General features: G+C 42.7%; 1 protein-coding gene across 2 annotated transcripts in view; it reads right to left on the bottom strand.

Annotated features, from left to right (window-relative positions):
* Positions 1–26,354, bottom strand: part of Pid1 (phosphotyrosine interaction domain containing 1) — a 132,375-nt gene extending 106,021 nt beyond the window's left edge. Inside the window, exons 1-2 of one of the 2 annotated variants that reach the window (XM_051154203.1) lie at positions 26,231–26,354; positions 2,327–2,473 (exon numbers count right to left, since the gene is read on the bottom strand). In XM_051154203.1, the coding sequence (XP_051010160.1) occupies positions 2,327–2,461 (135 nt within the window). In that variant the 5' untranslated portion in view covers positions 2,462–2,473; positions 26,231–26,354. Of the gene's footprint in view, positions 1–2,326; positions 2,474–3,241; positions 3,403–26,230 lie in introns of those variants that run through there. The other variant, XM_051154202.1, reaches the window with a different exon arrangement.
* Between the last annotated feature and the right edge of the window lie 419 nt (positions 26,355–26,773).

Raw genomic sequence — 26,773 nt, forward strand, 5'->3', positions numbered from 1 at the left:
TCTCTCTCTCTCTCTCTCTTTCCCCATCTCTCCTATCACACCTATCATCTGTCTGTCTGTCTGTCTGTCTGTCTCTGTCCCTGTCCCTGTCCCTTCTGTCTCTCTCTCTCTCTCTCTCTCTCGTCTCTCTGTCTCTCTCTCTCTCTCTCTCTCTCTCTCACACACACACACACACACACACACACACACACACACACACTTGCTGTGTAGATGAGGCTGTTAAGACTTTTCTTTTGTTTTTGAAACAGGGTCTCCCTATACAGCTCTGGCTGTCCTAGACCTCACTCTGTAGACCAGGCTGCCATCAAACTCTCAGAGATCCGCCTGTCTCTGCCTCCAGAGTGCTGGGGTTAAAGGCGTGCGCCACCACGTCACTACTTCTCATCTGTAACTCTTTTTAAAGGCCCCCTTTCATTATAAGCATACTCCGTGTACTTCATCAAGCTAAGCCCTCCCTACATTTCCCCTATGTACTTAATCTTGCTTCACGACAACATCTTCTCCAATAGGAGCCACAATTCAACATGACATGAACACGTCTTCTAAAAGATGTACATGACTTCCAGTCACTTTCCAATCGTCATCAATCCTTTCCTAGCTCCTTCCTTGGCTCTTCCCCATTAGAGTTCCATGAGGTGGACGCAAGGCCATTTCACATATCCTCCCCATCAGGTCAACTGTTCTCACATGGTGGACCCAAGGCCGTTTCATAATTCTCTCCCACTCGTACACTACTCCCTTTTAAAAGCGGAGTCTCAACTTACTTGCTTAAATTCTCATTATAATTAGAAGGAAATCTAAACTCTCTGGCATGATCATCAGACTCTGTTAGCCTGACCCCACCCCTCAAACCTTCCTCAGCCTTCCAAGCACACTGGCCCATTTCTTTTCCTTCCAAGTGACAGCCAGCCCACATTCACTTCGGAGGCCCATCATCTCTTCTTCTTTCTACCTGAAGGCACTTCCAGAAGGCCTTTACACACTGTCTCTCAGCAGCTAATGGCTGTGTGCATATGTTTTCTCCTTCTGTGACTCACAACTAGCAGTTAAAATTCCATAAAGATGCTGTGGGTCTTGTCCACATTCTACCCTAGAGCCTGGCAACACAGGGCATGCAGTAACTATGTGTGGAATGAATGGACATGTGTGTGGGGGTTTGTGCAGGCTACTGTCACCCAGGATTGCTGCAGGTCCCAACCTGACCACAGCTATGCAGGACTGCTCCTCCAACAACAAGAAATAGAGAGGAAGGTGGATCAAAGAGTTCATTTGTTTTGTTTTGTTTTAAGATCCTAAGCAAATATGCATTTCCTTTTCCCTTATTATGTTTTCTCCACTCTAAACAAGCTCGTTGTGGTAAATATGCATAAAACACATTTTTGTTATCTCTAAAGTTATTTCTGTATTCCACTCATTCAACCAAAAAAAAAAAAAAAAAAAAAAAAAGAGAGAGAGAAAAAGATCCAAAAATTTACCAAAATTGAACATGTTGTCTCTAGTTTTGTTTCTATGTCAGCATTATAGTTTGCATGAGTGGGAAAAAATATGCTTTTGTGTTTTACAGATTCTGAGGCATGAAGATTAGTATAGATTTTGAGGAAAAATGCAAAATAACTCCCAACAGAATTTGGAAGGTCGAAGTATTGGAGAAGTATTTTGTTTTGCTTTGGTTTGGGGTTGGGTATCTTCCTTCTTTAAGATATGTTTTGTCCCGATTGCAAATACAAAAGAGGGAACTACCATGAAAGATAAACCCCCCTCCAGACAGGAGACTTGCTGCTCTTGCAGAAGACTGGGGTTTGGATCCCAGCATCCATATCCAGTGGTTCATAACTGCATGAAACCTGAGATTCAAGGAATTTATCAGTGCTGTCTCCCAGTCTCCATAAGCATCTGCGCGCGCGCACACACACACACACACACACACATGCATGCATGCACACATGCACGCATACATGCACACACTCTTACATGCATGCACACACGTATGCACATGAAAAAATAAATCTTAAAAAATAAAATTTCCCTTATGAAGCTCAAAGTTCCATCCAGCTACCAAAAGAACAAGAAGAATACTATTATATTCACGCATACTAAAACTTACGTTGGTGATGTATATCTCCCAAATGGTGAAAAATCTTTTATTATTGAGAAAGAGAAAAAAAATCAGGAAGTAAGTTCAAAATAATAGCATTCAATAAGCCTGCTAGTCACTGTGATACTTGTATTCTTAGAACATGAACACCGTGGAGGAACAAGACTCTCGTGTCACGTGTGGTTGTGTCTGGCCCACCCAGAGAACCCCAGTTGGCCTTGTGCCCTGTACCTTGCAGCCACTATGAGTCCTCGCCTTCATCAGTGGTGTTGTGGTGCACAGTTCAATGGCTTCCGGCTCATGGAAGATGACTGCTGGTATAGGTTCCTTTTTGAGTGTTAGGACATTCAATTTAGACTTCAGCATGGTCTGGAAGTGCTAGAAACAGAAATAAACCAAGAGGATTAAGTCACTTGGGTGTGTACCTTGATTCAACTGCACATCAAACTTAGTAGCACATGCTTTGTCTTTATAATTCTGTTGTAGTAAAGCGAGGCCATTCATATTATTCAACAGAGAGGGCAAAATCCTATGAAGATTGGACTAAAATGAAGCAGTGGGGAACAGCCAGTCCGCAGCGGAGTCATGAAGACACAAGTTCATGGTGGTATCATTTTACCTGGGACTTTATCATCAGAGAAGCATTTCCAAGGTGCCAGCCGTGTATATAGAATCTGAGAGATACAATCTGTGTAGACTCAGCATCACTAGGAAGAGTGATGGAGGAAGAACAATAGAGAGGCTCAATAGAGGAAATCCTAGGAGACTTTGTGTCTTGCTCTGGCCAGCTCTCTCTGGACCGGGCTGTGGGACCTTGGGAAACTTTCTACTCAGTGGGCTAGTCTTCTCCATTGTCTCCTCCAGCCAGAATGCCAGGGACATGGCCTTTGCAATAGGCAGCCTGATGCATGAGTTTTAAAAAGCCATTCCAAATGTGGTTCTGCTTAACCACTGCTGTCTGTGTGTTTGGTTCCCTTTCTGTTGCTGTGATTTAAAAAAAAAAAAATGCTCTGACCAAAAGCAACTTGGAGGAAAAGGTGTACTTTGGCTCACTCATCCAGGTCACAGTCTGTCACTGAGAAACAATCAGGACGGGAACTCAAGACAGGAATTTGGAGGTAGAAAGCGTGGAGGAATGTGGCTTACTGGCTCATTCACTGGCTTGTTTCAGGCTCAGCTACTAGGGGATGGTGCCACCCAATGTAGGCAGGCCCTTCCACAGCAGTCACTAATCATGACTATTTCCCATAGCCATGGCCACAGGCTATGGTTGAGGTCATCCTTCAGTTGGGGGTTTCCTCTTTCCAAGTAACTTTAGACCCTGTCAAGTTGATAACAGAAACTAACCAGGATGTTATGCCACCTAATCCTGCATTTTATCTTCATTTAGACTACTGCAACAGCATCTAAACTGTTTCGTTCACTTCCAACATTCTTTCTATATAAATGACCACCCCACAAAGGCCAAAAGGATTCTTTTAAGCTCCAGCTATGGTAATGGTAGGCTATGCTTTTACGGACACTCTCCCGAGTAGTCTCATCTCTTCACAGAAAAAATTGAGGCTCTTACGTTAGGCATTGAAGCTATTCATAATTCAGAGACTACTCTTCATCTCTCAACCTCATCCTTTCAATTATGGATAAGCCACAGTGGCCTCCTTAGGGTGTGAGAATACACCAAAGACACATGTGTCCTGGAACCTCTGAATATGCTACTTCCACCTAAGGTATCTGGGAAGCTAGCTTTCTCGCTTTCATAAAGGCCTTTGCCTCATAACCCTACCATCAGTACTATCTGAGTATGTGCACACACACACACACACACACACACACACACACACACACACACCTGCCTTAACTTCATAGGCGTGCAACCTGTGCAATCTCACAGCACACCATGGTCAAGAGAGCCATACCCTCACAGGACTTCTTGCTTGGTTTAGTATTCTTGTTTCAAATTTCTTAATAACTTTATGTTTGGATTTGTGCCTTCCAAGTATCATTGCATGGCACAGTAGAGCACAGTCACTCAAAGGACAGCCCCAACATGGACTTCCTCAGTCCTTGCTTCCCACTTGTATCAGTAATGGACCATGACTAAGAAGTGGATGGGACCAGATACGTAGAATGCCTCAAGAGTCAAGGTGAGTATAAGATAAGAAGTCAAGCCTATGACTGATGAAGCAGGAACACAGACAACCCAAGAGGCCACCCTTAGGAGGCAGAATTTTCTTCACATGCAAAGTCAGCTGTGTCCTAGAAACACAAGTGATCCAGGAATCCTCTCCTATGCTTTCCCTAGAATTCCTTTGTTGCATCAGGAAACAACCTACAGTGAAGTAACAGCACAGAAAGGAAGGAAGGGGTGAGGCAACCACAGCTACTGCCCCCTGCAGTCCTTCCCTGCTCATCACCTGGCCCAAGGTGAAGCATAATGAGCACATCTCTAGACATCAAATTCAAATGGGCAGCGCAGCATCATGCAGCACTTCCATTCTTTGAACAGAAGGAAATCATAGGCTCAATTATAAAGTGCCGACCTCAAGGCTGTTACTCTCACCCTATCTTGGTACTGAAGATGGGCATTGCACCACCAAAGCCCAAGTCAGTCATCTAAAGCTTTCGGGGGTGGGGGGGTTGGTTTGGGGTGTGTGTGTGTGTGTGTGTGTGTGTGTGTGTGTGTGTGTGTGTGTGTGTGTGTGTGTGTGTTTAGTTGTTGTTGTTGATGATGATGTTTTGGGGTTTGGTGCTTTTTTTTTCCCTTTCCTTGAAACAGCATTAAATAGTAAATAATGATAAGAAACAATATGGGCATTCCCAGAAAGAGATTCAAGAGGCAAGTGTAGGCTCAATTTTCTTAACCAATATATTTTATTACAGCTTATTAACCAAGCATACATCCCTTATAACCCAACTAACCAAAACAATAGGAAAAGAGAATTAATGAATAACAAAACTGTAAGGATATCAGTTCCGAGGAATGATTCTCCTGGCATAATCAGTAGGATTTCTTCTGCTGGAACCTGGAGTAAACAGAACCCAGAACCTCAGCAGGAGCCAGAGCCCTGAAGCCTTCCCTCGAGCAGTTCTCTCTAGGAGCATCTCAAAGTGCAGCAATGAACAGCCAAAACTATCCTAAGTCTCCAAGCCCCACCCCTCCCCCCCACCTCCAGTTCTGGGCTCCTTTATATATCTCCTCCCAGAGTCTTTCAGCTGGCAACAATCAAGCTCCTGCACAAGGTGGTTGGTCTTCTAGTGGATTAACCTCACCTGATCTCTCACAAGACCATTCCAATCCCGCACTTGGGATCCTAAAAAAACAGGTTTATCTCTCTGTCAGGCAAGCAGAAAGCTTGGTGTGTTTTTCCTATGCTCTGATTTAGGAGACATTGAATTTGCATTTTGCACTGGAGCCCGCATATTATGGCGCTAGCTGTGTACATGCGGACCTAACATGTCTCTACCCTCCCCTTAACTTTATTACTCCTGCCATTCACCACACCTTATCACCTCTGTACCATCATGCAGCTGTCTTGTTCATCTTGTGTCTTTCCCAAGAACATAAGAACCACAGACCCACAAGCTGTTTAAAGATCAGAGGGGCCTAAAATGTGGCCTCACTAACCACAGAGACCTGAGGAACATTCCAGAAGGTAGGGAAAGTAATGTACTGAGGGGGAAATGCAAACCGCAGATTTAAAGTGATATTCTCTAAATCAAAGCTCAGAGACGCAGCTTCTTGCCAACTCATCCCGGTTGTCCTATCTGGACCTCTATTCTTTTCAGTAATATACACTGATAAGGATAGTCATCTCAGAATAAACTGCCCCAATCAGTTCTTTAACTGCTCCGTACTACTCATGTAAAGGTGGAGAGGTTTGGGAATTCATAGCAGGTCAAAGCCAGTATTTCAAGAGCCCTCAAAAGAGGACGCTGGTGGGCAGGTTACATAGTAACTTGTTTAGACCGCAGTGCCCAGTGATTGCGCCTGACATTCATTCACCCGGGTGTGGCTGTGAGGATGTGTTGCAGACCAGGCAGAAGGCTTGAGTTAAAGGAAACTCATCTAGATAATCCAGGTGGGGCCAGGTCAATCTATTGAAAGAGTCCTGAGGCTTGAGCTCAGGCTTCCTTCATGAGGAAGAACACTTCTACTGAGGACTACCCCCAGGTCTGGGAGCCCCATTCTCCCTGACAGCCTGGCTTACCTAGCCAGCTCCCATGACCGGACAAGTTAATTTCTCAGTGGAAGATCTAGATAGCCTACCAGTTCTGTGCCTCTGTTTGAAACTTGAATGCAGCCACCTTTCAGGAAAGAAAATGACCAGCTCTGATGTATTTTTAAATGGAAAAGACACTTGTCCTTACATTTCCCAGAGTGTTAGGCAGATGGGACAGGGAAGGGAGGAGAAGGGGGGCGGTGGAGAAGGAATGCTTTTGTGTTAAGTTAAAAGCTTCTGTGTGTGGGAAAAGCTTCTGTGCGGCTCCTTATTGATGAGTTCTGTCCACCGGAAGTGTGGAGTTGGGACTGCAGAGTGGAGGAGGAAGTTGTCTGAAGAGCACCGTGGGGATCCCTGAGCATGAGAATGGAATCAGACTGCTTCTGAGAAAGAAACCAGGGCTGAAAGATGAGGAAGATAAGTACAAGAGACACTCAATAGACCAGGTATCAAGTGGGGGCTTCTACCATGGTACAGAGCAACTTCAGGAGCTCCGAGAAGCCTGGTACACATTGTCGCATTCTGACTCCTCACACACCATGAGCTCTCTTTTCAGGAGGATGAGATAGTCACACTACCTAGAAGTTCTGGGATTGTCTTCCTGGCACTACTGCCGTTATCACCGGACCAAATCTCACAGCTATAGGCTCAGGCACTGCACACAGGCGAGTAGAAGTTGCCTACAGGCCCCATATACTTGAGTTTCCTGTGTGTAAGATGGGGATGCTGTTCCAGTGAAACCTCAGGGCACCATTGTAAAAACCAAACTAGAGAATTCTCACACACACACACACACACACACACACACACACACACACACACGGCTCGCTGCTCTTCCAGAGGACCCAACTTCAGCTTCTAGCACCCACATCATAGCTCACAAACAACTGTAACCCCAACTCTAGATGACCCGAGGCCTCCATAGTCTCCATGGCACCTGCACTCATATAGACACACACATAGACAAAAAAAAAATTTTTTTTAAATATTTTAAGGTAAGAAAGACAAAATTGGGAGTAAGAAAATAACCACGTTCAAATTCCAGCTTCGGCATGCTGTAATTGTGCAACTTGAACCACCTAGCTCTAAGCTACCTGGGCCCAGGTCACATTGTTACTCACTGTCTCGTGCCACCCATGCACCCCTCCTAAGTCATTGCTCTCACATGAGTACAGGACCAGCGCAACAGGGGGAGAAATGCGATGTCAGTCTCTACTTAGAAGCTCGCGGCTTGTAGAGACCCAAATCACATAACAAATAACAGGTCCGGGTGACCCCTTTGGGACAGATCTAAAAAGCTAAGATAATAAAATGAAACAAAAAAAAAAATTAGTGATTCTTTACATAGAAATTTTTTCTCCTTTTGCCCTCTTTGCCTCCTATGGAAAGATGAAGATAAAGGGGGGTAAAAATGTAAATACTTGATGAGATACTACTGTGTATGAGCTATTGTGTCTGCACTGATTCATCTTTCTTGGCAAATTACCATGAAATCTAACTCTGACCTTGCTATTATAAGTGGTATGTCCAGCCTGGGAGCTATTTCTGCTAAGAAGACTTGCCTGTTCCCTTCCTAGGGGAAACTTTACCAACATTTATATGCTGGGTTTTGGAAAGTGTATATGTCATAGGCTGACTGCGTACCCCACAGCCATGCCTAAGAGCACTCACTGGTTTACAGAAAATTTAGGGTAGCCAAACACACTCTTCTAGGAGATACATACTGCTGCTAGATAGGTGATGTGGTCTTCTTATCCCTCAAGGTCAGTCTTCGACTGAAACCTCATAGAGGCCAGAGCTGCTGCGATGGGCAGAGATAGCTCCTTGGCATCCTTCAGCTCGTGGGTGGAGGTGTGTCTGACACTCTTACATTCACATTGAATTACATTACACAATGTGCAACCACTTTGGAAATCAATCTGGCGCTTTCTCTGAAAATTGGGAATAGTGCTACCTCAAGATCCAGCTATACCACTCCTTGGTATATACTCAAAAGATGCTCTACCACACAACAAGGGCATTTGCTCAACTCTGTTCATAGTAGCCTTATTCGTAATAGCCAGAAACTGGAAACAACCTAGATGCCCTGCTACTGAAGAATGGATAAAGGAAGTATAATACATTTATACAGTGGACTACAACTCAGCTATTAAAAATAAGGAAATCTTGAAATTTGCAGGCAAATGGATGGAACTAGAAAAGATCATCCTGAGTGAGGTAATCCAGATCCAGAAAGATATGCATGGTATATACTCACTTATAAGTGGATATTAGCCCAAGAGAGATGTCCTCTGAGAGTCTCCACTCAGCAGGGGATCAGGACAGATGCTGGGACTCCCTGCTGGACTCCAGGTGAGAGTGGTATGGAAGAATGGGGAGATGGAAGGACCCAGAGGCTGCAGAAGCCCCACAAAGAGACCATCAAGGCTGGTGGGTATGGACCTAGAGGGGCCTGCAAAAACTGTTGTACCAGCCAAGGGCAATAAATGCACTAAACCTAAACCCTCTGTTCAGATCTAGCCAATGATCAGCTCATTCTCCATGGTTGTGAAGAGAGCGGGGGCTGCCTCTGACATGAACTCTGGTGCCCCCAATTTGATCACTTCCTCTTGGTGAAGGCCCTCCGAAACACAGAGGGAGAGGAAGCAGGCTATCACGAGACCTGAGAGCTGTGGTCATATGGTGGGAGAAGAGGTCCCCTTCTGTCAGAGGTGTAGGGGAGGGCAATGGGGCAGAAGAAGGAGGGAGGGTGAGAACAGGAAGAGACAAGCAAGGGGATAACAATGGGGATGTAATCTGAATAAATTATAATAAATTAAAATGTAAAAAAAAAAGAATCAATACTTTCTTTTTCCTGATTTAGTGGGGAAAAGAAGGGGGAAAAGCTCATTGTGTGTGAGGAGTCAGAATAGAACAATCTGGATCAGGGGCTTCTTGCTGCTCCTGAAGTCTCTCTGTACCATGGTAGAAGCCCCCACTTGATACCTGGTCTATTGAGTGTCTCTTCTACTTATCTTCCTCATCTTTCAGCCCTGGTTTCTTTCTCAGAAGCAGTCTGATTCCATTCTCATGCTCAGGGATCCCCACGGTGCTCTTCAGACAACTTCCCCCTCCACTCTGCAGTCCCAACTCCAAAGTTCCAGTTCCTTGTAAATAACCCAGTAGTACATACTATTTTGTAATCAACATACACAAACACATACATATAAATATGTCTGTCTATATATGTGTGTGTGTGTATATATATGTGTATGTGTGTGTGTGTATACACGAAAATAAAATGTAGCCCTAACAAAACTGCTATGAGATTATATTTATAAATCACAGAAACACAAACATACTCTTTTTTTTTAAGTGAATCTCATACTTTTTTGAAGAGTTAAGGTACCATGATAAAGCACCCACTCACAATCTCAAACATTGCTTTATAAACTGGTTTGCAAGCCCATATCAAGTTGCAACCCCATAACTTAATGCGAGGTTCACCAAAGATGGCCAGAGTAAAAAGATCATGAAGGTACAATGATCAAAGCCTCATTCAAAATCAAGGATGATGATACGTAGGTGTTTCTGACAGCATTCCCCCATGTGTAGCACGAGCTCAGGGCACCTTGGTTCCAAGCACCCAACACGCACTTTGCCCTGCACATACCTTCACACTGTGTTGACACCAATAGATACTGCCTAAACCACCTTGGCTCGCACTAGAGCATCTCATAGGTAAGGAGTCATAGTATTTGTAACGTACTATTCAATGTCTTCTGTTCTCGTAGGAACATGACAGCCTGCACAAATCCAACTTTCTATCTTCTCCTACCTACAGTCCTTACTTAGCATGTAGTTCATCAGTATATTTTTGGGTTGTCTACTACCAGGATACTTGATTTTAAAACTAAGGAGAGGATTTTCAACAGTTTCTAAAATGGCCTTACATGCATTTCTGCCATTCTGTACTATGTGTTCGTGCAAAACAACATTCTCATCCCTGGCGGTGAGAAAATTAAAATACTAATCAACTCTGAAAGATGCTGCAGCTACTCTGTGTCCTCAGTGTCCACAGTCAGTCAAGATACAGCTATTTGGTATCTCATCATTAATCATTATGCGAAATCGTTCTCATCTTTAATGAATAATAAAACTATGTGTCTGCCAGGGAAGTATTTTAAAATAAACTTCTTTATGGTTTATCAGCAAATATTTGTCTTCCATGATTATTTTCCATACCACTATCTATGGAGGTCACAAAAAAAAAAAAAAAAAAAAAAAACTTCCTGGGGGGGAAAAATGTCAAAAGTATAAAGAGCCTGGGAAGCCATGATCAAGAATAGGTCATGTTATCCCATGTCTGAGAGGAAGTCCTCAGAACTATGCCGCGGTGAGAGAGATTACAGGCCTCAAGATTTGGCCACACAGTGTACCAGCAATGACAACGAATTGCTGACAAGGGCTTTTGCCACATTAATAACACGGAAATGTAATCCCCAGCTCTGTCAGCCCTCCATGGCCTTCTAACCCCATCTGAGACTCAGTCGCCTCAAATCCATCAACTTTCGAATGCTAGACTCGGACACCCCAAGAAAGTGTATCACTAGTTCATCGCACAGCGAAACAGCTGCAAAGAGGGTAACACGGCTTCAAGTCACGCAAACCCAAGAGCATTATCTAAAGGCCACAGGAGGTGGGGTCGACAGAGAGGAGCCTAGAAAGGCCGCTGCTTCTAAAGCAAAGCTGCACAGAGCTCCATAAAGAAAATGTGTCATTCATTCATAAGGGGGAGTGAATGATGAAGAAAATTAGGGCACTGCCCTGGACGAATGAGACAAAGCTCAGCTTTCTGCATTTGCTGCTTTCTCTGTGATCCCAAAATAGAGCCTCTAAATCAAGCCCCATTATGCGGGTGGGGTAATCACCGTGCCCTGTTTAATTTTACAGTTGGCATCGCTTTCTACTCCTATTCAGACATTAATCTCTCACAGTTTAGCCGCCAGGGATTTACATATTTTACCAATTCAAATTGGGTGTATCTCACCTTTGTATTGATTCAGTATCCAAAACATATAGCCGTCTCTGGAAGGCAGGTCCTGCCCCCATTTTTACGAGATTCCAGGAACTCTATACTCAAATTAGGATGGATGCACGATTTTAACCTTTCACTCATCTTAAGGACGTGCTGATGCCACCCCTAGTGGTCAGTCGGAACTTATAAATGACTAAATCAGCAGAGCCCTAATCACACTTCAAAATGCTAAATATTCTGAAGAGGACCAGGAGGAAAGGGGGGCGGCGTGTTATCAGAATAATGGGAAATTTCAGTATTCTGAGCAAACGCTAATTTGTAGCAAGGACATAAAAGCCAGCAGGCCTTGGTACTACAGTCAAAAGCACATGGAAGAATGGAGCTTATGGGTGGTTCACCCATACTCTAAATAAAGTATAATTCAGGCCCCAAATAGAAGAACAGAAATCATGGTGATGTTCTTTGGTCACTTTTTAAAGATATTCTGCCCAGTTTTACATAACATTTTTTTTACTAATTTATTCTTGTTACATCTCAATGGTTATCCCATCCCTTATATTCTCCCATTCTTCCCTCCCTCCCATTTTCCCCTTACTCCCCTCCCCTATGACTGTGACTGAAGGGGACCTCCTCCCCTGTATATGCTCATAGGGTATCAAGTCTCTTCTTGGTAGCCTGCTATCCTTCCTCTGAGTGCCACCAGGTCTCCCCCTCCAGGGGACATGGTCAAATATGAGGCACCAGAGTATGTGTGAAGGTCATACCCCACTCTCCACTCAACTGTGGAAAATGTCCTGTCCATTGGCTAGATCTGAGTAGGGGTTTGAAGTTTACAGCCTGTATTGTCCTTGGCTGGTGCCATAGTTTGAGCGGGACCCCTGGGCCCAAATCTGCCTATCATAATGTTCTTCTTGTAGGTTTCTAGGACCCTCTGGATCCTTCTACTTTGCTATTCTCCCATGCTTCTCTCATCTAGAGTCTCAATAGGATGTCCTCCCCTCTGTCCCAGTTTCCTGTTAAGTGAAGGCTTTCATGGGACATGCCCCTTGGGCTAGTATGCAGATATAAGTGAGTATACACCATTTGAGTCTTTCTGCTTCTGGGTTAACTTACTCATTATGATCATTTCTAGCTCAATCCATTTGTCCACAAATTTCGGGAATTCCTTGTTTTTAGTAGCTAAGTAGTATTCCATTTTTAAATTTTAGTTTTCAAATGTTTTGCTCTTGCATTTCACAGATAAACCCTAAACACAAAACAGCCTTTTAAAAAATAAATAGCAAATTATCTGTACATAATTAGGAGTAATTAGAGTGAATAAAGAAAATGTTACTTAATTAAATTGTACCTTTATTTAAATATTTTTAATGCAAAGAGTTCTGCCTGTCTGTTTAATTTGCCCTTTTTTAGAAATACAGATAGATTGGGTAATCTCCCTAATCGAGGAGACAAATGTAAAATTGGACCATTTGGCTTCAAGATTTAGCTTTTTAATATAGCTTATCAAACTATTGTTTCAAGCAATAAAGATCTATGGGATATTGACATTTGGTTTCATGTTGCAAATCACGCATTTACACTAAATATCTTCCGTGAAACCCTTCAGGCTTCATTTAAAAAGCCTACCCCTAAATACCCATAAGTTAAAAAGCCTGCCTGCATTTACTAAAGGCAGGGCTATTATTAACCTAACTGAAAATAGTTGCGTTCACACACCCAAATTAACGCACAGCTTGGACTGTAGAAGCATTTTTATTTCTTCAGCATCACAGATTTACTCATGAAAGTACATGGGAGGAACCCAAAAATATTCTACAAGCCCAACCAACAAGCCAGTGAAAGAACTCTAGTCAGGAAAAGGCTCCCTTCCTCAGGGTACTGAGAGGTTGTATGTGCCTACTTATGTAGGTGTGTGTAAATACATGTATGTACACAAATAAACATATACTTACACATGCACATAGAGGTATATGTGCGCATGCATAGTAATTAAATTATATTTAATTACTCCCTTATTCATAGCAGGGCAGAATACATTGCCAGTTTCCCAGGGGATGAATGACACTGCAGGTAGAACTCAATGCTGGGTAAACTGGTTTTCCTTTCAGATGCATACCTATCATGAAACCACAGAGTAAGAGATTAAAAATCGTAACTAATGAATAAAGAATGATTATAACAAGAGGCTGCGATCATAAAAGATGCGTGAATATGGTCTCTCTCCAAGCTCTCTGACTTTCTCTTTCTTCTGAAAGGAAACGCCTTTGACAACACCACTACCGTTGGAGCTTGGGGACTGCCGCTGATAAACTCGGAGTATCATAACATCAGCGCAGTCAAGCTGAAGATCAAGGTGGTCACAAAATGACTAATGCTCAGGTTGTGTATACTGTGTGCATGCGTAAGACAAAAGGCCAGTTCACACTCCTGCACATCCTAAGAGTCCATCGTGGTGCCTCTTAGAATGAAACACAAATTGAAAACTTACCTTTTGGTTTTTTGTCAAAGGTCTCAGGTGGTATCAATTACCAGCCTGACGTGTTCTGGAGTCCGCTAGATCAACCTTCCTAATGCTGTGACCCTTTAATACAGTTCCTCATCTTGTGGTGACCCAGGCCATAAAATTATTTTTGTTGCTCCTTCATAACTGTAATTTTGCTATTGTTGCAAATGGCAATAGAAATGCCTGTGCTTTCCGACGGTCTTTATGGGTCGTGACCCAGAGGCTGAGAACCACTGACTTAGAGGCTAGCTTCCAGGCACACCTGTGAGAGATTAGCTAGCCCCTGCGTACATCTGTAAAGGATTATGCCAATTTATTGATAAGAGACCCACCCTAGAGAGGGACCAACCGGCACCACTATATAGGCTAAGGTCCTGGGCTGCAGACAAAGGGGAGAAAGGCCTCTACTGATCCAGGGCTCTCCTCTGTAATTGACCACAATCTCCCCTTACCCTCAGGGTGAGATTTCTTTTCCTGAATAAGTATCAGTAGCAAAAGAAAGCACACTCTAGTCCTAAGTCATCTCTGTGCCTTTCTAATCTATTTCTGTATGAGTAAAAGTTAGTTTTCTCAACTTCTAGTTGTGAGCAGTTCTTCTATTGCTAAGCAGGGTTGCAAGCTATTATTCGAAAGGCATGTTGGGCCTGCAGGTTATATGCTATTTGATTCAAAGACTGCATTGTGATTAAAATTTGAAGCTAATCAAAAACTGTTAGATATATAATTAAAATCTGCTTTCTACTCCTCTTAAAAAAAAAATCAGCAGATCTGCAGAACACTGTGCATTCCCTCAAGGCAATAATTAGCACTTGTGGGTTGTCTTTCACCTCTCCTGACCCAGGGCTTTCCTCTGTAACTGACCACAATCTCCCCTTACCCTCAGGGCAAGTTTTCTTTTCCTGAGTAAGTACCAGTGGCTTTTTAATAGTCATTTTATGCCTTCCTCAGTTCATGCCTATCCATTCCTTGGATGACCCTTAAAAGCACTTGGATTTGCAATTTCTGATGTAAGAATGACGAACACCAGGGACACAGAATAAAACTTTTACCCTCTCGTAAAAAAAATTTCAAGCACAACTGAATTAAATTGGTATGTTTGAGTTATGAAAATCTAATAGAGAGGATCTGAGCGGAAGACATAGAGAAGCAATAATGCAAGCAGGCCAATACTGCCATCCATCACTCAACAGAATACAGGAATATACACCTCAGACCCTCCTCTCAGCAACTAACTCATTCTCACTCCTGGTGGCATATTTTGTTGGACTGAACAGAATGTAACTAGGTAGGCTCTGGGGCTTTGCTTCTTCTTTCAAGTAACATGGGTTAACAGGAATGAGAGCAATCCTCGCTTAAAGTTATGTGACAACTTTGAAAAACCCTGAAAACGACAATCTGTAAGGCACTGGCCCTCTTTCTGCCAAGGAAGGAAGCCGTCCCTCAGAGATACAGCCCAGTGAGACAGTTCACACTAATGGCCAGCTTGCCACCTTTATAGGCCACAGTGCAGGGAGGACAAGAATAGTCAAAGGCCAGCACTCACCATCCTCCAGCTAAGGAGACAGAGGTCAGACCTGTAGAAACAGGAGAAATGCTCAGAGAGAGATCATTCCAGAAGGCTTGCGGGAACCCTCTTGAATATTCAGATGAGAGCTGATCTACATATGCATGAAAAGGAACTAACCCAGGCTGGAAAAGAACTGCTGGAAAGGATTAGAGCTTGCCCTTTCTGATAGTCACACTGGAGCCTGTACCAGCTGTGTATTCACTCCAGTTAAGGCGGAAACTCAGGAACAGCAGGGCCATGGGTGCTGCACTCAAGGAGGGTGGGATTGCACACTACCCTGCTGCTCCCTGCACATCTGCAGTGAACCTAGACCCCCTATTCAGATCTAGCCAATGGGCTGCGCATTCTTCATGGTTGTGGGGAGAGCAGGGACCACCTCTGACATGAACTCTGGGGCTCCCTATTTGACTACTTCCCCTTGGTGGGGAGGCCTGGTGGCACTAGAGGAAGGGGAAGCAGGCTATCCTGATGAGACCTGATAATCTGTGGTCATATGGTGGTGGAGGAGGACACCTTCTGTTAGAGGTCTAGGGGAGGGGAATAGGGTGAGAGAGGGAGGGAGGGAGAACTGGAAGATACAAGTGAGGGGATAACAATCAGGATGTAATCTGAATAAATTATTTTTTTTTTTTAAGAAAGAGGATTCCAAAGAATCAACTTGATTTCAGCTAATCTGTGAAATAAACAAAAATAGAAAGTTGAAGAATCAGAACACACACACACACACACACACACCCCTCTTTAGCCAGCACCCAACAAAAATAACTCAAAATGTCTTACAGCCAATGAAAAGCCAATGGACATTCAAAATGGCAAGAAGTGAAAACTCATGGTGAGGAGATAAATCAAATAACCAAAATCTATGCAGAACCCATAGGATATGGTGAGCAGGCAATGGTGTAAGTGACATGTTCCATATACTCAACCAAGTCCAACAGGCATTAGCCAGTGCAATAAAGCAAGGGAAAGAAGTTAATAGGTTGCATATTAGAAAAGCAAAAATAAAACTATCTGTATTTCCAGTGAGTTACCTAAGACTTATACACAAGCCCATGTCAATCAAAACTACTACTTAAATCAGTGACTGAGCCTACCAAGGTTGAATGACGTAAGATCAATGTACAAAACTCACACAGTTTAGAAAACAAATCGGTGCTTAGTGTATATGCACATAAAGGAGTTCTGTTTTCAACAGCCAAATCTAAAAACTGCCCAGGTTTTCCTTATTAGATAAAAGATTTAAAAATGTGTTTAAAAGATTTTTAAATGCGACCAAAAAAATGAAAGGGAATAAAATATTGATATTCACTGCATCACGAATGACTCGTTAAACTCTGAGAATAGATAGTATGATCTCTTTATGGGAAACCTATCTTTTTTAAAAAATATTTTGAGACAGGGTTTCTTTGTGTAGCCTTGGGTGTCCTGGACTTGCCTTGTGGACCAGGCTGATCTCGAACTGACAGAGATCTGCCTGCCTCTGCCTTTCCAAGTGCTGGGATTACAGGTGTGAGCCACTGCGCCCAGCTCTTTTTAAAATGTTTTTTATTTATTCACTTCACATCCTGGTTGCAGGCCCCTCCTCCCCTCCCAGTCTCAACCCACCCCACCATGTACTCTCCTCTCCCCCATTCTGCCCTTTCCTTCTCAGAGAACAGAGAAGTGCCCCATGTGTATCAACACACTCTGGCACACCAGACACCAAGAAACCAGTAGCCCAATTTAAAAATGGGGTACAGAGCTAAACATAACTCTCAACAGAGGAATCTCGAATGGCCGAGAAACACTTAGAGGAATGCTCAACATCCTTAGTTATCACGGAAATGCAAATCAAAACGACCCTGACATTCCATCTTACACTCATCGGAATGGCTAAGATCAAAACCTCAAGGGAAGCACAGGCTGGTGAGGATGTGGAGAAAGGAGAACACTCCTCCACTGCTGGTGGGAGTGCAAACTTGTGGAATATATATACATGTATATATTAAAGCGCAGGAAAGAACTGACAGCACATCAGTGATCGGGTGGAACAATGAGGAAGGAAAGAAGGAGAGTGAGGATCCTGAAGAAAAATGTATGTTAATGGTTTCATGAATGCATAAAAGTATCAAAACTTACCAAACTGTGTACTGAAGTGTAATAGTTCATTGTATGGCATATGTACCCTAGCAAAGCTATTTCTCAGAGGAGAAAAGGTTTCATATGGCTATTCAACCTCTTTTAGCTGGTGTTCCATAAGACAGATAAAAGGGAGGTGGTGATGAAAAAGAAAAAGAAAAAAGACAGAAAAAAGTTTCTGGAAAAAAAAAGTTTCTGGGTTGAACATATTGAGAGTCAAAGCCTGATCTCTTACATGCCCAAGACATACCCAACATAATCTGTGACCATGCAAGACCTTGATATTTTGTAATGACTTTGTATTCTAACTCTTAAATGGATATAAAATTAATAGCCAATGTCTTGCCTCCTTGGATAAATGGCTGATATTTAAGGCTTGGACAAGAAAAGCATAAAATGAGATTGGAAGGCCATCAAGAAGCCTCAGCAGGTAGAGAGACACATGCTGTCAAAACTAATAAGTTGAATTCTAGCCCCAGGATTCACATAGTAGGAGAGAACCAGTTCCTGCAAGCTTTCCTCTGACTACCACCATAGCAGTGTATGCACAGAACACACACACACACACACACACACACACACACACACACACACACACACACACAAAATTAGAAAATCATTCTGAAAGATGAAGGTATTTTGTAAAATCATAGACCAAGTGTTGGGATAGAAAAGTATATTCTAGTCAAGAGAAGAGAGTCTCATTCCAGCCTCAGTCGCTTTAGCTGAGTATTACTCAGGAGAAGGCAGACTCACCTTCAGCCATGCAAGAAACAGAGCAGATAAATTAGTTCCTCAATGAGATGGCATGCTCTTCCTTTACAGAACGCTTTCTTCTAGCACAGTAACTTACAGCCTGCGGCCATGTATGGCTACCACTCCTCTGCCTTATTCGGAAAAACATAACTTCTCCTTCTCTTCCTTCTCTTTCATAAGCACGCTCACCTTAACTTGTCTACCTTTCCCCTGCAACTTCTGGTTGCTCCTGACTCTGTGGATAAAGCCTCTGGCCCCACCCTCTGGCTGCTTGTCTGCCAGCCACAGGTCTGCCCTCCATGGCCTTCCACGCCATGGTTTGTTCCCTTCTCATCTCTATTTTTCTCCTCCAGGTAGCTGCAGGAAGTTTACAGCTTTCCTGGCTTCGCTGTTTTCTTTGAAAATATGTTAGAAGTGTGTTTGCACCTCTGCTGGCGTCCATTCTTAGATTCATTTAGTAATGAGACCAAGTGCGTCCAAAGGAGACCCCGATTTCCTCTGTATCAGATGGCGACCATGTAGAGATTCCAAAATTCAAGTAACAAAAGTACTGATAAAAAGATGAACAAATTGTAAATGAGCCCTGGAAGTTAGCTGCAGCATCTCTCATTGGCTAACGCTGGGGGGATTGAAGCAGCAATAAAAATAATTAATAAGTAATAATAAATATCAATGCATAATACTAATTTAAATAATACTCATCTGGTGGCAAACAAAGCTCTGGGGAGGAGATAGGAAAGAAAGTAGAAAGGAAGAGAAGGAAGGCGGGCAAGAGGAAGGAAGAAAGTCTGTCCTCAACATACATGAAACAATAAATCAAAAATCATCATTTAGCAAAAACCACAATTTTCAGACAAAAGTCATTAGTGAGCCAAATCTGACAAAAACCATGATCTTTCTATTGCCTTTTAAAACCTACCCAGATGTATCTACAAAGACAACTACAGAACATGGAAGACATTACCTATTAGTGACCATAGCAACCACCTCCACAATGAGACATTCTAACATGACTTTCATCATGATGTAAAACCCTGATGAGGGCACAGCACCATTTCAGAAGTATCCTCACCCAAATGAATCAACCAAACTTAACCTTTATAAACCTTCATAAGCCTAAATCAGAGGTACTATAAATAATAACAGATAGATTGTTGAAAATGTTAAAAATCACGAAGAAAGAGAATTTAAACAAAGTTATTCCATAATGGGGCTACAAAACCTCTACTAGATGCCACAGGCTAATAAAAATCAAAACACCCACAACCAAGAATGGGTTACTTTTTTGTAGTGGTTGGCCAGGGTGACCTCCAAACATTATGGGCTATTTTCAATGTACTTGGTTACCCTATAGAACTCGACAGAAAGACCCTAGATCTGAATACACCACATACTTAAGCCACAGACACGAAGAAATCAAGTTAGTATTTACCTGGAAACTTCATCCCTACTTAACTACCTTTCATGCCTCTGGAAGGTGCTATTCACGCTATTGGAGAGGAAAAGTAACCATCAAGTGTATGCATCTGTGAACTCCATGAGTGACAACAGTGCCTGAAATGACATGCCTGCTGGTGTAACAGTGGCACAAATGTCATGAAAGCAACCACTTAACTTTCTCAATGGATTTTAGGCCTCCATAAAATGAAATTCATACATGTTACCATTATTAGGTCTAAGAACCTATGGCTAGCCTTGACATAGGCCTTAAGTAGCAGCCTATTACTATTATTCTGCTAAAGGGACATGGTATTAAACTGATTTCTCATAACATTCTTATAGTCATAAACTAGTGCATCTAAAACCCTCATAAAAACTTCTTTACGGAATAGATGGTGATAAATAATACTTCTATGTGTCTAAAGTTATAATTTCATTGATTATATGGCTTTTTCTTGTTAATAAGATGAAGGCAATACTTTGTTTATCTTTCTATGTCCTCAGCAGAAGCCAGTAGTAAAACTCTTATTTTTAGTAAGTTAAAAAATAAAGCACATCAAAGAATGTTTGGAGCATGTACATTAAATGTCCTGAAATGCACATCAGCATTGCATATCAATCCCTCTAAATCATGAAGAAAGAGAATTTAAACAACTAGATACTTATATTTCTCTGGATGCCAATGCATATATAGTGGGTTAGTAACCCTCCCTCCTCTACTACTGTTTTTTCATAGACATTAGCCCCACCTTCTTCACAAGTCAACGTGGGAACAGAGACTTACAACCCTCTTGGGGAATTACATATTACGAAGAAGTACTTTCCAGGTGGCTGAACAACTTCTTCATCCCAGAAGAAGAAAGCAAATCCCAGGGAAGTGAGGTGCCAACTCTGAGGTCATCCATGGCTGAGAACTACAAAGCTAGCCTGACCTACAGTGCACATAACTGATGGCTGCCTCGGTTCTTATCAGTGTGCTCTCTTCTGCTACCTCTGTCTAAAGAAGATAAAGAAGCTTCCACTTCATCTTTTAGAACTGCCTAACAGACATGGTTTTGTAATGTTAATGTAATCATACTATAAATTAAGAAGGCATTAGACCCCACCCCCAAAATGCTAGTTTTATTATGCCTCAAAGTATTAGACTGTGGTTAGGTTGTGTAGACTTCTCTGAGACTTTCCTGCCTTCTCATAAAACACATTTTCTAGAAAATTAAGGTGTATGTGTGTTACCTCATACTAACTGTCAGATACAATATAAGGATTATATCTTTTATATTTCCAGTAATACTCAAACAAAAGCAGAGCAGATACATTTTCAAGCATGATGATGTCAAAGCCCAGAGTATCCTAACATCCTGATACTTTTCTCCCCATGGTGCCCATTTTGTGCCTATCATAGTAGCTGGTACACATACATGCCCATGCACACACATACACACACACATCACATGCATATACAGAGGTACACACATACACACACACACACAAGCACACATACACACACATGCAGACAGATACAGACAGACTCACAGGAACACATCTACACACATGTAGACACACATATAGACACAGAGACACACACACACACAGACATACACACAAATCTTTACCATTCCCATTATGAATAACCATGTGCTTATGTCTCGAAGCACAGATGCAAATATACTGATATGATCTATTCCTAGTTGGACTGCTGGTAGGTTTTTTTTTTCCCTCTTTTTTTTTTTTTTTTTTTTTTTTTTTGTTAATTTGCATTTTCTATCACTTAAAGTAGCCATAGTGTGCACGGACTTCATGCAAAGTGCCATGTAACTTATTTGTAACAATGGCAGCTGAGGCACAGATGAAGAAGATCCATCCACGTCATTCTCTGATAGAGGTGGAGTTTCATAAAACAAAAGGCTGCCTTTGAAACCCCAGTCCAAGCAAGGGGACAGGGAGAAAGGACACAGTGTACTTATCTTCCTCTGAAAGAGTGGGGACTTGGGGTAGGAGTCAGGAGTAGGGAAGACAACTATTTGAAAAAGTTTTCGGCAAAAAAACGTGGCACAGAAAGAGCCTGTGTAATGGAATACCAGAAATTGGTTGGTTTAAATACATGGTCAATTTTTTTCCTGTACATTTGCACATTATCTTCCCTCTGAAGCTGGTTCTGGGTCCAAATGGGTTGTTGTTGTTGTTGTTTTGTGTGTGTGTGTGTGTGTGTGTCTGTGTGTGTGTGTGTGTGTGTGTGTAAAGATTAGGACTTTTGTGAGTGACCTCACTGTAATTTTGTTCCTGCTTTTTTTCCAAATACAGCATCATAATGTACTAGCATCTACAATTCCTTTTTTTTTTTTTTTAATTTAGTGTGTTTTTTCTTTTCTTTTTTTTTTTCCATTTATTTATTAATCTCTTTACAGCCTGGTCCCAGGCCCCTTCCTCTCTCCCTCCTCCCAGTCCCGCCCTCATGCCCCTCTCTCCCAATTACCTCCTCTCCTTTTCCGCAGAGAAGGGAGGGTTCTCAGGGGTGTCAACCCATGCAGGCACTGCAAGTCCCAGCAGGACTAAGTGAATCCTCTCCAGCTGAGGCCTGACAAGACAGCCCAGCTCAGGGAAAGGGATCCAGAGGCAGACAACAGAATCTGAGACAGTGACCGCTCCTGTTGCTAGGGACCCACATGTTGACTACGATGCACATCAGCTACCTATGTGTAGAGGGTCTAGGTGTAATCCATGCATGCTCTTGGGTTGGTGGTTCAGTCTCTGAGGCCCCATGGGCCCAGGTCAGTTGATCCTGTAGGTCTTCTTAACTCCTCCACTCCCTCTATCCTTCCTCCTACTCTTCCACAAAACTCCTTGAGGTCAGCCTATTGCTTGGCTGTGGGTCTCTGCATTTATTTTCATCAGCTGTACTTCCAGTGGAGGGAGGAGAACAACACCCATAAAAACCTTAGACCCAAAATTTGACTTGCCTATAAGAAGTGGAGGGGAAAAGATGAAGCAGAGATTGAGGAGATGACAAACCAGTGACTGGCCCAATTTGAGACCCATGGGAGAGAACTAATCCCTGACACTGCTAATGATACCCGGCTATAATTGCATACAGGAACCTAGCATAACTGTCTTCCAGCAGCTAATGGAAACAGATGCACCTAGAATTCTAAAACATATGCCAAAGGCAGTGGGCACAGTCTCTCTCATAACAGGAAGGGGAGGTACCTCAGGTTGCATGCTCACCTAAGCAAAGACAGTTCATTGGGCACCATCCGTCAATATTACCTGATTTCACGTCTCATGAATCTAAACTAAACCTAATTATTCAAGACTAGACACCAGTGGAATTAAGTTGGCCTGGGAGGTGTAAACTTGGTGGGCATGAACTCACAAAAAAATCACAGGAGTCACAAAAAAAATCAAAGGAGCTCAATAAGCACCTCAGGCTGCCAACAGCAGCTTTGCTTGGTGGCTACTTGGTTTGTTATGTTATGAGGTTATAAAGGCTAAGGGTACCTCATACATAGTCAGGGTTTGTTACCAGCCCCCTTGTCTCCTTTGAATTGACACAATAGAAAAAAACCACACCTCTTAAATTCCCACACTGGGTTATTAAACTAAATTCATTGATTTGGTTATTTACTGCATCGGCAACTCTTTGAGGCCTGTGAAGCTGAACGCAGCAGTCATGCTTCCTGTTTTCTCAAAGCAGAACTTCAACCAGGGACACCGGCACCGAGAGGCATCACTTTCCAAACACACGCCATCCACTCTCTTTTCTCAGAGTTTTTTTTTTAATTTTTTATTATTAATTTATTCTTGTTACATCTCAATGGTTATCCCATCCCTTGTGTCCTCCCATTCTTTCCCCCCTCCCCTTTTCCCCTTATTCCCCTCCCCTATGACTGTTCCTGAGGGGGATTACCTCCCCCTGTATATGCTCAGGGTATCAAGTCTCTTCTTGGTAACCTGCTGTCCTTCCTCTGAGTGCCACCAGGTCTCCCCCTCCAGGGGACATGGTCAAATGTGAGACACCAGAGTATGTGAGAAAGTCATATCCCACTCTCCACTCAAGTGTGGAGAATATTCTGACCATTGGCTAGATCTGGGTAGGGGTTTAAAGTTTACCGCCTGTATTGTCCTTGGCTGTTGCCTTAGTTTGAGCGGGACCTCTGGGCCCAAATCTGCCTATCATAATGTTCTACTTGTAGGTCCCAATAGGATGTCCTCCCCTCTGTCCCAGTTTCCTGGTAAGTGAAGGCTTTCGTGGGACATGCCCCTTGGGCTAGTATGCAGATATAAGTGAGTATATACCCTTTAAGTCTTTCTGCTTCTGGGTTAACTCACTCATTATGATCATTTCTAGCTCAATCCATTTATCCACAAATTTCGGATTCTATCTTACACCCATCAGAATGGCTAAGATCAAAAACTCAAGTGACACCACATGCTGGCGAGGATGTGGGGAGAGAGGAACACTCCTTCATTGCTGGTGGGAATGCAAACTAGTACAGCCACTTTGGAAAGCTATCTGGTGCTATCTCAGAAAACTGGGAATAGGGCTTCCTCAAGACCCACTCCTTGGAATATACCCAGAAGATGCTCCAGCACACAACAAGAAAATAGCTCAACCATGTTCATAGCAGCCTTATTCATAATAGCCAGATCATGGAAGCAGCCTAAGTGTCCATCAGTAGAAAAATGGATAAAGAAACTGTGGTACATATACACTATGGAATACTACTCAGCTATTAAAAAACAAGGAATTTCTCAGAGTTTTTTAATCATGAAGCACAAAGGCAAGAGCATAGGAGGAGGGTATAGATCCCCACCTGAGCTGCCAGGTTCTTCAAGTTGTTTAGCTCCGAGTTAGGGAGGGGTGAATTTTTGTTTACTTGTTTATTGTTTCCTTTTTAAATTTCTGAGTCCTTTCCTAAGGATCACTTCCCACCCCCATCCCCTTGCATCCCTATGGCAGCTGGCTTAACAGCTCCTCTTTCATCGGTTTCTTTGCCCTTTGCACCAAAGCTTCCTATACTGAACAAGCAACTATTTGTACTTGACCCCTCATCTCAAGGACTACCTCAGGGAGACCGCCCCAGACTAAGACAAAGCCCACTGTCCTTCCATTTTAATTCAGGCTACCGAATGTTGATTGTGGGCATTTTGTAAGTATGTGGCACACAGCCAGCCCCAGTATCTCAGAGTAAGGTAGGAAGAGAAGCAGGCTTCTTAGAACCAGCTGAAAGATGCAGTGGAAGGTAAATGAAGAAGCTGCAGGTGTAAAATGGGGGTGAGGTGGGTGGGGTGGGTGGGGTTGAGTGATGACATTTAACTCCTGGGGTCGGGTTGGAATCCCTAAGGAAGAGTCAAAAGATCCCATCTTCAAAATGATGTGCACCATTCCTCAAGCCATCCTACATTACTTGTCCCTTCAATGGAGCCTCCAGGGATGCTTTTCTCCGCAGACACCTCCCCACCACCTGTGAAACTGAACTGCCACATTTATGCTTTACATAGGCTTTTCTTCTATGCTACAAATATTTCCACTATAAATCCTAAAACACCTCTCATCCTTAACTAAGAACCGAAATTTATACCCATTGAAAGTGTGTTATATGATAACAAAAGAGTAATACATGTTCAGGAACACTGTGAGAAATACCAGTGGGTACTAAAATAAACAACGTACATAGGCAAGGGGGACGAGGTCAACTTCGTTGTGACTTATTTGATGAGCCTACCATCAGAGAAGGTGTCTAGCTCCCTGTTAGGGTTCTGCCATAGTCCGCCTAGCAACCTGTGACGTCATTGCCTACCTGTCACTAGGCATGGCCCTAGCCAGGATTATAAAAGGACAAACCTACCTACTTCTTTCTCTCTTGCTTTTCTTTTCCTCTCTCTTACTCGTGTTTCTCTCTTCCTCTCTTCCCTCCTCTCTCTCTTACTCTTGTTTCTCTCTCTTCTCTGTCTCTTTGTCTCGCTCTAGGGTGCCCCCTTTTCCTTCTCTCCCCATGCTCATATAATAAGCTTCTCTATATAATACCTGTTGTGTGGCACATATTTCATATTATATTTCATATTATCAGTCATATTATATCTCAAATTTCATTGTATTTAAAAGTCCCTCTCAGTGCAATGAGTAAACTGGAAATTTAGCTGCCAAGTTATGATGAAGCCCAAACAGGCCCCAAAACAGGCAAACATAAGGATTTATCAAGACAGCCCATCTCAGGTCCTCACCAGCATCAGCACCAATTCACAGCCGCAGAGAGCCATTTTGAAAGGCGGCTATTCCCCTTAACCACCTCTAGCTCTTAAAGCTGCCATCTTGAAACAGACCACAGATGCCAACTCACGTGCTCTGGCTGCCTCCTGATGCCCTGTCCAAACTAAAGACTTCTGGCAATAATAAAGGATTGCTGACCTAAGTAACCAATTTTGAGATTGATTTGAAACACATCAAGGAAATTAAAAAAGCAAAACAAAACAAAACAAAACAAAAAACCAGAACATGTTTATAGACATTACTCACAGCTAGCCAACCCACACAGTAGGCCCATTACATATTTATTCCCCGGTGTCAAGCAGGTTCTGGTCACTGATTTTCATCTGCTCATAGCCTGAAGCTTGAGCAGACCTGAGGTAAACAAGGAGTTGGTTCTTATGGGACCAAATCACTAATTGGGAGAGAAAGGCCCTTTTTTCTTTCTTTGTCAAATATAATTTTTAAAACAAAGTTCCTCTTGTTAATGGTCCAATTAACTTATAAATAAAACCATCCCAGATCTCCGTAAACAAGAATACTGTATTTCCAGGAAACAGGAAAAAAAAATGATAACTACCTCCACAGAATAGGCAACTTTTAAAAAGGGGACCAAGAAGAGCACTTTAGAATCCAACGGAGTGAATTTACAGGGTGGGCGAACAGGCTCAGTTCTATCCAACCATCATGACATCAGAGGAAGCAGAAAGAAGCGATCTCACAAACGCCTGTCCTGGGCCACGTAGATCCTTTCTTGAACAGCACTGGTCTTAAACAAAGTTACTTTTGCTCTAAAACACGTAAGACTCTCGT

Source organism: Acomys russatus, chromosome 12 (assembly GCF_903995435.1).
Source record: "Acomys russatus chromosome 12, mAcoRus1.1, whole genome shotgun sequence".
NCBI classification, from domain to species: domain Eukaryota; kingdom Metazoa; phylum Chordata; class Mammalia; order Rodentia; family Muridae; genus Acomys; species Acomys russatus.